General features: G+C 40.5%; 1 protein-coding gene across 1 annotated transcript in view; it reads right to left on the reverse strand.

Moving 5' to 3' along the window:
- The window catches only part of DPYD (dihydropyrimidine dehydrogenase), a 755,572-nt gene that overhangs the window by 150,143 nt on the left and 591,482 nt on the right, over positions 1 to 13,947 (reverse strand). Inside the window, 2 exon segments of the mRNA XM_075616482.1 lie at positions 2,874 to 2,993; positions 10,166 to 10,286. Of these exon segments, the coding sequence (XP_075472597.1) occupies positions 2,874 to 2,993; positions 10,166 to 10,286 (241 nt within the window).

Below are 13,947 nucleotides of genomic sequence, written 5' to 3' on the forward strand. Positions count from 1 at the left end.
TGATTTTTTCATACACCATGACATCCTTGACCTACTTTATTCTCCTGCTGTCAATGTGGCAGTTTGGAGAAAATTAAATGGAGCGACAGAGAAACCGTTTAGCACTATGAGTACTACAGTATATTCCAAGGACAGCAGTTCAATGCTTTCATGCATTCAAATCCTAATCTGTTTATCATCACGGGTAAATTACTTTCTTAGCATGAGTAACAAGAATCAAACACATGGTTACCACTGGTTTATGAGCAATAAGACAAAAACTTTATGTAAGAGAGAGATGATCCCTAAAGTTCATCAACAATTTATTTTCATAGTTGACGTATTTTGGTATAATTCAATCTTTGTAGAATGCCGCATTCCACAAGGAGATAAACACAAAACCGCAATGTCAGTACTGTAACTCCATATTATTGTTTCTCAAAAAGAGTCAATGTTACCATAGTAACTCAGCGTACAAGGCCACTGGTAAAATGTAGTGCATACAGTTGGCGATGTACTGTAGAATGTTTTACAGCTACACTGGTTTTTGGGAAATATGTTAAGCATGTTTGATGTAATGTAACACTAAGCATGAAAGCTCATTTCCTCCCAATTGACAGAGACCTATCCCAAATGTATCCCTGCTAATCCCAATTGTCTATCTCCATGTCCTCTGACTTCGTCAAATTTAAGAGTCACCAAAAGTTGATGAATGAAGAAAATGGCGTTATTGGTACAGTATTTGATGCCAATTTTATTTATTGTCCTATTCCTTAAAGTTATATTGCAGGTGATAAACACTAAGGGACATACCACCAAAAAATAGCGACAATTGTATCACTTACCCCAGGCTGGTGTTAGGCCTATGTATATAAGAGTCACTATGTCTACAGGCAACATAAGGCCTGCCAAGCTGGAATACCGTAGGTGATAAAAATACATAATAGTAACAATATCTAATTTATTAACCCCTCAGAAGCGCACGTGGTCAACTAGTCATGGTCAACCAATAATTAGCTGACCACTTGGATATAAAGACTTAATATTTGCCCATACAAATGTAATGCTTTTTTATGTTTTATTTGTAAGGTGTTTACTGTATGTTGTAAGTGTAACCCCCTCCCGGACCACACTACAGTAGGAATTATGTAGTGCGCAGTCAGTCACTGGTGTATTCTATCAGGTGCCGGACGTTTGTAACCTCAGGTTCCTCTACGACAGGGCGGAAAACAGGAGAGGACTGAGGAATCAGAGAGTGAGTGATTTTTGTAAACCAATAAATGCTTTATTGAACAGTCTTTGTGCGATAAGAATCACGTCCATAAAAAAAGAATTAACTTCTCCCTCTGGAGATTACCCCAGGGCCTCTACACTTGTGAGAGAGACATAGGTCCTTATTCTGTAAGGTGTGATAAACACAGATGACGTGCTATCGCATGAAAAGCCACATTGACTTTGGTGGGGCTTTTCCTGCGATGAAACGTCATCTGTGCTTATAACACCTTACATAATAACGGACATAGTCCTAGTGGGAAAGGTGTCCCAGTGGGTTAACCAAAAAAGGAACTTTTCAATAAGGCATACTGTACCTTGTTCCACACCCCTCCTGCCGCATAGATACTGGGAACCCCTACTCTAAATCCAGGTACACTTTACTTTAATTCCCCTCCTCTACTTAAGGTCTCTCTTACAGTAGGTGGCTGCAATGAGCTTGGGCTTCTTCAGCCAGGTATAGCTCAACCTTACATGAACTTAATAACCATAGAACTGACCACAGGAACTAACAAGAACTAAAAATAACTAGAAAATAACTTTTTAGGGAGAAAGGGCTGAGCTATTCATACCCTAACTAGATTATCCTCCCTTCTTAATGACATCAGATATGTGAGGGCATAGGTTACTCCTCCCAAATTAACTTAATCCATTAGGGGATAATTAGCTCATTAAGGGATCACTGGCAGTCCTAACTTAGGGGGGCTACAGATGTTAACCCCTTTGGTGCCTGTTGCAGTCTTTGGCAATGCATTGGTAGCTTGAGGTGTCAAATGTGTTAAATATATTCCTATTACAGAACATCATCCTATGGTAGGAACGTATGGTATCTCCCCCTTCAAACTCCCTGCACAATGGGATTGCTTGTGCCAAAAACCACAAATGTCTATGAGTTAACATTGCTTATTTGTATCACACACATTATTTACTGCTAAATTAGCGCAATTTCCCTGCAATCTCTACTTTGAGAAATTGCAGTCTGTTAATTTTAACCCATTTTGTGGCCAGAAGTGGCTAGCCCCTCTGGAAGAAAAGGTTAACCCTTATATCAGTGGTGGTCCATGTACTATACTTTTCTTTTTTTTTTACAATTTAGTTGCATACGTTCTCGCACGTAACAAAGCGAACAAAACTTTTAAATAAATGCAGAAAAGCATCTTGTCAACCCATTCCTCTAGAAAAGGGATTGATTTATAATCAACCTGTTTCAGCCGTGTAACTCAGGTGAAAGAACTGTCAATGACAGTTTGTACTGCAAATTCTGTGTGTTTTTGCCACTTACAACAGCCTTTCATAATCTCCTGTCCAAAATGCAGAATGACAAATGTAGCAGCCTGAAAAAGTCTATAAACGGTGCAGGTAACACAAGACACAAACGTCTCTTTTCTACTGACCTTCTTCTGGTACTGTACTGCTGTGTTCCACCATTAAGGAAAGGGCAACACCAGGGTCTTCACACTCAATATGTTCCATCTGTCACAATTATTAGAAAAGCACTGACCGGCAGTGAGCTTTGAGAATTGAGTGTTATAAAAGACATGTTATCCAAGCTTCTAACATAGACCCCCTGAGGTTTCAACAGCCTTGAAGGAAGAATTCTAAACATAAAGGGCAACACCTACCCGACACTCCACCATATGTGGTCCTGTTCCCTCTTCCAACTGCAGGCCAAGGTTTTCCATCTGCTTTAAGTCCCATCAGTCCTGAGACAGTATTGGTTGCAGTAACACCATCTGCACCACCTGCAAAACACAACCGTTTTTACTATTAGTTTAAGTACATCAGGCACGTATAATACTCTTTATTTTTACCAACTCACATTTCTACATTTCATTGGTCACAGTTCTTGAAAAAAAAAAAAAAGGAACCATACTGTGAATTATTGCCAGATAAACCAACACACCATAAATGTGGCTTTTTCTAATTATTATTTTTTTTTTTTACAAATCCTTAAAATTAAGTTATGCTACTGTTTGAGAAAATGAATAGAGATAATATTTAAAAACATAACACTTGTAGTGTACTATCTAAAAAGTTAAGCTGTTGATCTGAATAATCATAGTCGTTCTACTCAAAGCCATGCAGTATCATTATGTTTGCATTGCTGATGTGACCCTTTCACTTCTAGTGTAGTCGTGCTACCTACTGTATAATATTCAGGAACACTGAAAATCTAAATTGTAATGCTAATGAGAATAATCTTTTGGCGACTGGAAGAAGACCTCTCTATAATTCAGTATAGAAATCCCAAAGCGTTGTAATTAGTGTGGTACCTACTAAGGAAATTGTCTCTGATAACAATACAGCAGTCTTATAGTCCACTGTACACTGCTACATGATATATTTAATGGATTCATGTAAAAGCAAAAAGTGATTATGCATGCTCATTTACATGTCATTACCCAGAATCCCTGGCTGCAGTGCAAGCACTGTATGCTGTGTGAATATTGGATAAGGCAGGCTCGGGGACCTGTGCGAGACGTGAATGTGCTCAGAAGTGTTCTTTATCCTTACATAATATATGAAATGTCTTCAATGCCAGGATAGTCTGTAACACATTGCCCAGTGATGTACTGCAGGATGATGTGGCAGCAAATTCGTTAAGAACATTAACAGTTATCCTTCCTCTTGCATTTCGCTTCATCAGTTTCTGTTAATTTACATAAATTCCATGTCTGAGGTGGTATAAAGCTCTTTTCTATCTATGTCAAATGCAAGAGAAAAAAATACTATTGTGCTTAGTTATTTATATGTTTATTTGCACACTGTAAGATGAGCACAATTTAATGGTAATTGTAATTACAATTGTAATTGGCTGTGGGACTGATATGCTATTTTAAATAAGCATTCACTTTGCCAGTGGAAAATATTGACTTTGCAAACAAATGTTATGAAACACGTCTTCATTGTAGTGGTTGGATCATGGCTCTACTTTGACATGGGCTGCACTGAACCTACAGTAGCAAGAAATACTAATTTTCTGAAGAGGGCCGACTTGATGATGTTTATTGTTCACCTTCTCTCAACTATAATACCGTAACTAATATTTTACCATCACCAGTCCCTTTGGATATTTATAAAAATGAATGTTCTTTTCACGAGTAAATCACTAACTTTTTCAAATATTAAATGGTGTGATTAAAGAACAGTCAAGTTGTATTAACCTTTTGAGTGCCCCCAATACGTAATGCCTAGGGAGGGTTGTTTCTCCTGGTTTGATCACATCCTGTGTTCCCATGGAGCGGATCCCTGCGGAAGAATTATTTTTTGGACTTGTGAAGTGGGAAATTAAGGTTATTGAAGATGGGAGACATGGTGGCATTTTGAGTAGACAGTTTGTATTTATATTTCAATATAACAAGAAAAAAGACGGGACAGCACACTTGAAACTCAGACTCACTGTTTCAGCATCTTAGTCCACATAGAGAATGATCACAGAAAACTTTTCATTGAGGTAATAAATAAACGCCTTTACTGATATGGAATAAGGCAAACATCCCCAAAAAACACGACGTTTCAGGCCCACGTGGTCTTTCATCAAGTACTGCTGCGACCAGCTTTATTCTAACGTTTGCTCGGAATAGTTTTCGGCAGTTTGCGAACTTGGCCGCGTGCGAGCCGCGCGCCAGCCGCCTTCCCCTCCCCGCGTGCGCATCTTCTTCCCCGCGTGCGCATCGCATCTGCTCACTTCGCGATACACAGCTGCTCCCCCTTGCTCCCCCTGGCTGTTCCGCATCTTCCCCTTACCCCATAAACATTCAGGACCTTCGGGGATGCCGGGGAACCCTGGCACGGTGTGACCGGCGCCACTGTGACGCGCGGCACGCGCCAGGAAACAGCTGCGAGACAGCCACACTTTGCGGTGGCGGCCGCTTTAGAATAAAGGATGACGCCAGTGTAGGGGAAAGGCCATATGGGACTGAAACATTGCATGTCTTGGTAAGTGTTTGCCTTTCAGTAGAGACACTTATTTACCACAATGAAAGTTGTCTGGGATCATTCTCTATATGAACTAAGAGGCTGAGTCTGAGGGTTTTAAGTGTGCTGTCCCTTCTTTTTTCTTATTCTATTATGGGCTTCCTAGAGCAAGCACCCAATGAAGGGAGGTTGTATCCCCCAGAAACATAGTGTTTTTTAGCGCTGCATATCATTAAATAAACCGCACGGTTTGCCCATATTTGGACACATTCCTGTTGTGCTGCTACTTGGAATCTTTTGTCTTTCTAGAGTATGGTCAAATAAATGTCAGAAGTTATGTTTAAATAAAATAAGATTAACGTTCGGAGTCAATTTGGGAAACAACCTCAAGCACACACAGAAGCTGCTACAATTCTCCACCCAAAAGAATTAGTCGTACATTTCAAACCGTCAATTAGCAATTGGCATGATGGGACCAAATGATATCTTCTATGGTCGCGCTTTGAACATTAGGGATTAACCTACTGCCAATGAGAAAAATACCTACAGTTTACCGGAATTGAATTTATTTATTTTTTATTTATTTCTAAAAAATGTTTTACCAGAAAGTACTGTAATACATTGAGAGTTACCTTTCGTTTTCAAGTATGTCCTGGGCACAGAGTTATAAAAATACATGGTTACATTAAAAGAACAGGGTTATGTAGTCAATTCACAGACATTTCATGGACAGATAGAGTTGAAAAACTGGGTACAGGGGATAAAGGGTTTGTGAGTTTCAGTCTGAAATAGAGAAGCTTTAACATCAGCGAATGGCAGCAAATGGTTCAAACCCTTTGGCTGTGCCAAAGGCTGACCACTTTTGGGGCAACGCAGATTTACACTGGGGTGGTTGAGATTCAATGCAGCTTTGAAAACAAAGTTCTTTGTGTCCTCTGGGCTCATTAACATTCCAGTGGGTGGGGTTGACATTACACAAAGTACAAGCATATGTCCTGTGCAGAGGGGAGCAGTTCTTGGGGAGCCCCATCTGGCTGTCCGCCTTTGGGGCAAAGCAGACGTACACTGTGGTGGTTGAGCTTCAGGATCGGGTGCTCAATAGTGTTTGTGTTACTTGAGTTCATTTCTCAGCCTTACTATCGCTCCTGCTACCAGCCTGTTACATGAGGAACTTTTACGTATAGCACTGTTATATTGCCTTGACTTTAGTTGGACAACAGTGATGTTTTGTAAGATGCTGGAGTGGTCACATATCTGGGATTGACATGTGGTAAGTTAGTTCTGCCCAGTATCTGGAGAGCTATGATTGCTCAAATCTCCTGATATAAAAGGTGGGGATCCGCCCTTTTTGTCAGTTCAGTCCAGAGTCTAGTCTGTCTAGCCAGGTGGAGCGGGCCCAAAGGAGTTCCTTATCTTCAGGAGATCACATACAGCTAGAACAGTGTTTTTCAACCAGGGTTCTGCAGAACCCTGGGGCTCTGTTGGAGCAGTCCCAGGGGTTCTGTGGAGCTGCCCGCACTCACTGCAGCCCGGCGACAGCTTTCCTGGCTCTCCCCTCTCCCTCCTCCGCCTCCCTCCTCCCTAGGAGCATGCTCTAGCAGTCCGGCACTCCCAGTACCTGCTGCTATAGAGTGTGTGCTGTCTTCCCTCCTCAAGCCTCCTGCACGCTTCTGCCCACTGCTGCTAACACCTTCTGCCCGCTGCTGCCTGAAGTGAGAAGATGATCCCTGGTGGTTGCGGATGCTGCTCGGGTGGGGGGGAGTCAAGGGGGGGGGGGGCGTGCTCACAACCTTAGCCTGCCACACATTGCTCATACTGAATGGGTAAAATACAAGGGGTGATTGATGTGACATGCAGGCGGGTTGAAGTGACATGCAGGGGGGGATTGATGTGAGATGCAGGGGGGATTAATGTGAGATGCAGGGGAGATTAATGTGAGATGTAGGGGGGTGGGTATATGAGGAGGATGATAATGAGGGGTGCTGGGGGAGATATGAGGAGGATTATGAGGGGTGCTGGGGGAGATATGAGGATGATGATGATTGGTGCTGGGGGAGATATATGAGTATGATGAAGGGTGCTGGGGGAGATATATGAGGATGATGATCAAGGGTGCTGGGGGAGATATGAGGATGATGATGATGATGATGATGATGAAGGGTGCTGGGGGAAATATATTAGAATGATGACAAGGGGTGCTGGGGGAGATATGATGATGATGATGATGATGATGATGATGATGATGATGATGATGATGATGATGATGATGATGATGATGATGATGATGATGATGATGATGATTCTACCCATGCGGCCCAATATTTTTAAATATGTATTGGTACGGGGACTTTTAAAAATGTATGGGGGCAGCGGGGGCATTTTTAAAATGTATTGGCAGGGGCATTTTTAATATGTATTGGTGGGGGCGGGTATTTTTATTATGTATTGCAGGGTGGGGTTACATGTATTTAGGGGGTGGTTTTTTGTAGCATGTATTTTGTGGGGGGGATTGAGTGAGAGTGGGGTAATTGACAGACGGTAGGGGTGAGTGAGAGGAGAGAGGGGGGTAGTGAGTGAGGAAAAGAGGGCGTAAGAGTGAGACGCAGGGGAGATAAATACATGCGAGGGGGGAAAGTGAGTGAGGCGGAAGGGAGAGAAATACATGGGTGGAGGGTTGTAAATAGAGGGAGCTCGTGAGGTGTGAAATTAACCTAATATGTGTCAGCCAGATAAGGGTTCCCCGAGATATTTTGAAAAACTTCAAGGGTTCCTCCAAACAATTTTTTTGGGGAATCACTGATCTAGAGGGACTCTAGGAAATGCACCCAGAGCAGTGAAGACACTGAACTCCAGGCACAAAGGTATCTACTCAGTGTTGGGCCCTGTGCACAAGGAATAAGAGGGTAGTCTGCACCACATGGGATTAAATGAGAAGAGCTCCTCTGTAACCAGACTTCTCGGTGATGATACCAATGTTTTAGATTCCGGTGGGGTCAATACCACAGCATTTCCCTATAAGTGAGATGACAGCCTGTAACCAGGTTTAAGTAGGGTCCTGGGAGTGGGTGCTATGTCTGGGTTATGTAGGGTCCAGATAAAAGACTTATACAGTTGGGAGACTGTAAGACCGATGAGAACTGAGTAGGGGATAAAAACCTGTCCTGTTGCTGCTTCTGCTTTGCTATGTTCTGTTGAATAAAGATCACCAAGTTTTAAAAGTTGCTGGCGCCCTTTCCTATTTTTGTGCTACCACTCCTCACAGCCAAGTCCTGAACCTTGGTGAATGAATGAGAAGTAAGCACCCTGAGAAAAAGAGGTAAACCTCTGAGCTATGCTACACCTGGGAGCGGTACAAAACTCTGTCAGAGATGCACAGACTGTTACACCATATTTTATGTACACTATCTCTGTCAGCCAGGTGGGACCAAGGTGTTACATATACATAATAACATTGCTACACTTCTTTTTTTTTCATGGGGAAAAGGCTAGATACAATTTGGAGAATTTTTTATCAAAATATTTAAGATCTCATTTCAGACTAACATGAGTTTCCTGGAGGAAAATAACATCACCATTTAATTTTTTAGAGTCTAAAAATGCAAGTATGTGCATAATGGGAGTGTTGAATCCTTTAACATTGTTGGATATTAATTTGTGTGGCAATTAAGGCTAGATAATCTGGATATTTTAGCAAAAACTTACATGCCTCAACACAATTTTGGGGTCTCCCCAAAAGACCAAAAAGGGAAAAAAAAGAAATGGGGATGAGGTAAAATGAACAAGCCCCCCGTCACATGACATAAGGAAAAAAAAGGGGAGACTTTTTGTGGAATTTATTTTGGACCAGGTAGGTTCAAGTGTTTCTGGGTATTCTTGGGAAGGTTCGTCAGCCCTGGCTCATTGACCTGCAGACGTAGCCTTTTAAGCAAGGCCACTACAGTACCTCAAATGTTTTTTCCAGGGACACTTGTACTCTATGCCTCAAAAAAGACAGTTTAAATGGGCAACCTTACTTATATGTTACCTCATTAATACGAAGTACGTCAATGACCACTTGTATTTCTCTTCTTTTCCGTAGTGTAACAGGGGATAAGGAATTGTATAAAAGGACAAGAGAGTAGTCCAATTGCAGCTCAGGTCTTGACCATACTGCTGTTAATAAAGCTTCTTTTGTTTTAAAAATAATTGATATTTAAAGTCTGGAAATTATGTCCTGGAGTTAGATCTTGGGTTAGCTCTTTAATGTTTTTCAAAAGAAAGCCCTCTATATTCTTAACCAGACATTATGACACTACACAAATGTTGTTTCCGACGAGACCTGTTGTCCAAGTCTTCTTGACTTCCATCAGCCCAAGGTATTAAGATTGCAAGATTGCATCTTTCCTTATAATTTTTTTTAGACATCTCTGAAAGCAGGTTCTTGTCCTATGGAATCATTATGGTGGTACTGGAGACTATTCAAAAGTCGAGGATAAATCATGTACGGGCCAAAAACCCAACAAACCAACACAACATTAATAAGAGAGGAACAAAGGACAGTAATCCCCATATAAAGTACGGGTTTACAGTAAAGTTTACAAACGTCTTGTGAACATTTCTATGTAGATTTATTGCACAAAACAGCGGAGACAGCAACAATGTTTCAGGTCCTACATGGACCTTTCTTCAGGTCCTTCAGACTACCCACCTGAATGTAAACATTCTGGCAGTTTGTAGTTGACCGAGATCAACGGTGGCTAAAAAATGTGTCCACTGGCTGTTGAACTGGCTGAACAAATAGCTATGTGGTTAGCTACGGCGCAGGCATCACCCCTCTGTTCTCTCCATTTTAATAGTTGTAATTCACTTCAGATAGGAATTGAGAGGTGAATATGTCTTTATCCAGAATACCCCAACGTTTTATCATTCTGTAGATTCTCATATGTAGACATATGTTTTAAACTCCAATATTTAATGTGCAATTTTGCACTGTACATATTAGTTTCATTTTTCTTACCTTCATGGGCAGCTGTTGCGATTTTCACGACATCTGTGACATTTGGGGTCAGTTTGGCAAAGAACGGAATTGTGACAGCTTGTCTAACCCAGCGACAGATGTTTCGCACCAAATCTGGATCCTGTTCAAACAGGTCACAAATGGGGGAAAAAAAAGAATTGGTTTAATCTAATGAAAACACAGACCAATGAGGCAGAACTTTCATACGGTATGATCAGAAATTATATTGTAACCTAATTTTAGAAATCAATAATTTAAATAAACATATTAAAACAAACAGTACAAATACATGTTAGGCTTTTGCTTTAATTCACAACAGATTAAAAACAGAAGCCCCTATAAAAACTCTATATACAAACTTAGTTAACACTGGAGAATTGAATCAACTATTAAAAAAAGCATTTTTCATGCAGTTGCTAGTCTATCTGAACTTGTCTTGTAAAGTTTCAAGTAGAGATTGCTCAGAGAGAGCAATAAGTATTGTACTGTACATACAGTAGGAGTCAAGTAAGAGTAGAGAAACAGAGTGAAAAGAGGACAAGTTAAAGAAAAGGGTTCAGAAAGAAATGTCTTGCTAGGGGTAAAATTGGATCAGCAAGAGACGAGGAGATTTTTTTTTTTAATATTCACAAACAGTCTACTTTTTAATACAAAATGATTAATCAAAGCACGGATTCATCAAAATCCACCTTTGGATACAACCCGTGGATGGATTTGTACAATCCAATCGTGGATTCTGCAATCCGTTGGCGGATTCTTAAGAATCCATCAACGGATTGCTAAATCTGCAGATTGGATTCTACAAATCTGCCCACGGGTTGTGGAATTCGCAGAGTGTATTGGTGGTAATAATAATAATAAAAAATTCACAAAACGCCCTTTTTGACATTGATCCACTGAAATCCGTAGACCAAAGGAACCGTACAATGCGCTGCGGATCCAAATTCGCCAAAAAAATTCACCCATCTCTAGTCACTGTACCGCGCTGCGGATTATGTTGGCACTTTACAAACAATATGCTAATAATAATATGGACCATTATGCAATTGTGTAGCAAATCCAGGAAACAGCAGATTTAAAATCACTAAAGATTGGTTAAAAAAAAACAAAAACTTTTATGACAGATCTACAAAAAAAATTAATTTGTCGCAGCAAGGGTGCCAGCATAGACAACTAAACTAGTGTCACTGTAATTTCCTTTGCCAGGTTATACTTAAATACTGTAGTATAGAAATGTGCTTACAATAAATACTAGCAGAGATGGTTTGATTTGGCAGGTTAACATTTGGATTCTGAAGAATACTGTAGGTCTATGTGGCCTCAAAAACATTTACAGCAACATCTGTGCATTTATTTTAAGATGGTCTAATAAAAACTATAAAATAAACGTATTTGTTCGTAACCAATATAACTATTGCACTTCTATGTTAAAAATAACACTTGTTCTTGGAGTGACTTTCCGGTTTAATTTGTTTAATATTAGTCCACTATCTCCACACAAATAAAACCAAGTAGTGTGACATGTATTAATAACAGACTTTTTTTTTAACTAAACAAACCCTCTGGAGAACTGATGAATGTTGGCAATTTTCACCAATACTCCCTCACAGAGACATAAACATTAATGCAGGAATAGCGAATGAGAGCGGAAAATAACAATCGTTGTCATTCCAGTAATCAACCAGGCACAGAGAAATGCTATCCAGATGGACAATGATGCACAGGTATCTAGAGGTTGCTTAAATATAATCTTAGAAGTTATACAGCCAAGCATGCATGAAACTTGTCAAAGAATTAACAAAAACGACAATCTTCCATACAGTGAAGCTAAATACAATTTTAGAACCTGGCATTTGAGTTCTGCAGCTGTCATATATATCCCATGTGTGGCCAGCTGGTGTTGGCAGGGATGCTGGTACAGACAAAAGATTAAAGCACAAAGGACATCCAAGATTGGCAGTTACATGAAAGAAACATGATGAAGAATGCGTTTTAATTCATTAGCTGTGTGACCATGCTGCCTTTTGAAAGTGTGTGTCCACAAGTGCGCTAACATAAATGGGATTTTTTTTTATATTGACACTGATCTCCAATCCTAGGTTCCCACTAGAGATGGGTGAATGCATGAAAATTCGGCCTGCAAATTTTTTGCCAATTTTTTGTTAATATTCGTACTGCCGACGATGATTTGCCTGACCAGTATTTTGTTCAAAAATGCGACCGAATGTATGCAGTTCTGCATAAACATTCGATTCACTCAGGCCCTGAAATATGGTGGGAAGAGGGGTAGAGAGATCCACCTCAAAACACACCTTTAGACAACATCTGGTAGACACCTTTGCATAAAAAAATGGGCAAACATGAGATACCTGGGAAGTGGGAGGCACTTCATATCCCTATTAGCATATTTCCCAGGTACCTCAGGTGTTGGAGGAAATACCAGTCACAAAAGAATAACTTTATTGTGTATTTAATATAGAATAGAACTGATCTGTGATAAATGTGTGTGAGCTTGAACTCCAATTCCTCACTTAAAGAGATATTAGAAGTCCAAGAAATTAGAGCACAATTGACAGAAATCTGAATGTCATCATTTTTTGGTGCCCTACAAAATATAAGCTCAAAAAAACACCACGTGTAGAATAATGCCACCCAGTGCTTTAGTATGTATAAAGCACATTGTAAAATATGGCTCCAAACATTGATGTTTTGTAAATATTTAAATAGCATGTATGTACTGTATTAACAGCTCATATTAAAAGGTAACCCTGGGGGCATTTGTGTATGCAGTGGTTCAGAATTACCTACTGTATACACCAGAAAGTGGGATGTTTAAAGGAAAAGGAAGTACTGTACATATCAGAAATTAACAGACATGTTTCTGTCTACAGCAGTGATTCCCAACCTTTTTTGTTTGGAAGAACCCTTTAAGTATTTTGAAAAATCTCAGGAACCCTTATCTGGATGACACAGACATTAGGTTCATTGCACACCTTATTTATTTATACAAATGTTTTACCAGGAAGTAATACATTTGAGAGTTAACTCTCGTTTTCAAGTATGTCCTGGGCACAGAGTTATAAAAATACATGGTTACATTAAAAGAACAGAGTTATACGGTCAATTCACAGATATTTCATGGACAGAAAGTTGGAAATTGGGTACAGGGGATAAATGGGCCGGTGAGTTTCAGATTGAAATAGAGCAGTTGTAACATCACTTTAACATCACCAAACGGCTCACAAACCACCTCTATTTCTCACCCTCTACCATGTATTTCTCTCCCCCCTGTCTCATTCACTCCCCCTCCTGCCTCGCATGTATTTCTCCCCTGCGTCTCACTCTTACTCCCTCTTTTCCTCACTCCCTCCCCCCTCTCTCCTCTCACTCGCCCCTACCTTCCGTCAATTATCCCACTCTCACTCAATCCCCCCCACAAAATACATACCAAAAAACCCCACCCCCCTAAATACGTATAACCCCACCCCGCAATACATAATGAAAATACCCTGCTCCCGCCAATACATATTAAAAAGACCCCCACCACCCCAAATACATATTAAAAGACCCCCAGCTCCCCAATACATATTAAAAAAAATTGGTCCGCACGGGTAAAATCATCATATCTCCCCCAGAACCCCTCATCATCATCCTCATATATATCCCCCAGCACCCCTCATCATCATATCTTCTCCCCCCCAGATCATCATCATATCATTTCCCCCCTCCTCAACTCCCCCACCAAATATGCCTACCTCAGGTGGGGGGAGACGCTGGTATCT

This window comes from Ascaphus truei, chromosome 10 (genome assembly GCF_040206685.1).
Source record: "Ascaphus truei isolate aAscTru1 chromosome 10, aAscTru1.hap1, whole genome shotgun sequence".
Lineage (NCBI taxonomy): Eukaryota > Metazoa > Chordata > Amphibia > Anura > Ascaphidae > Ascaphus > Ascaphus truei.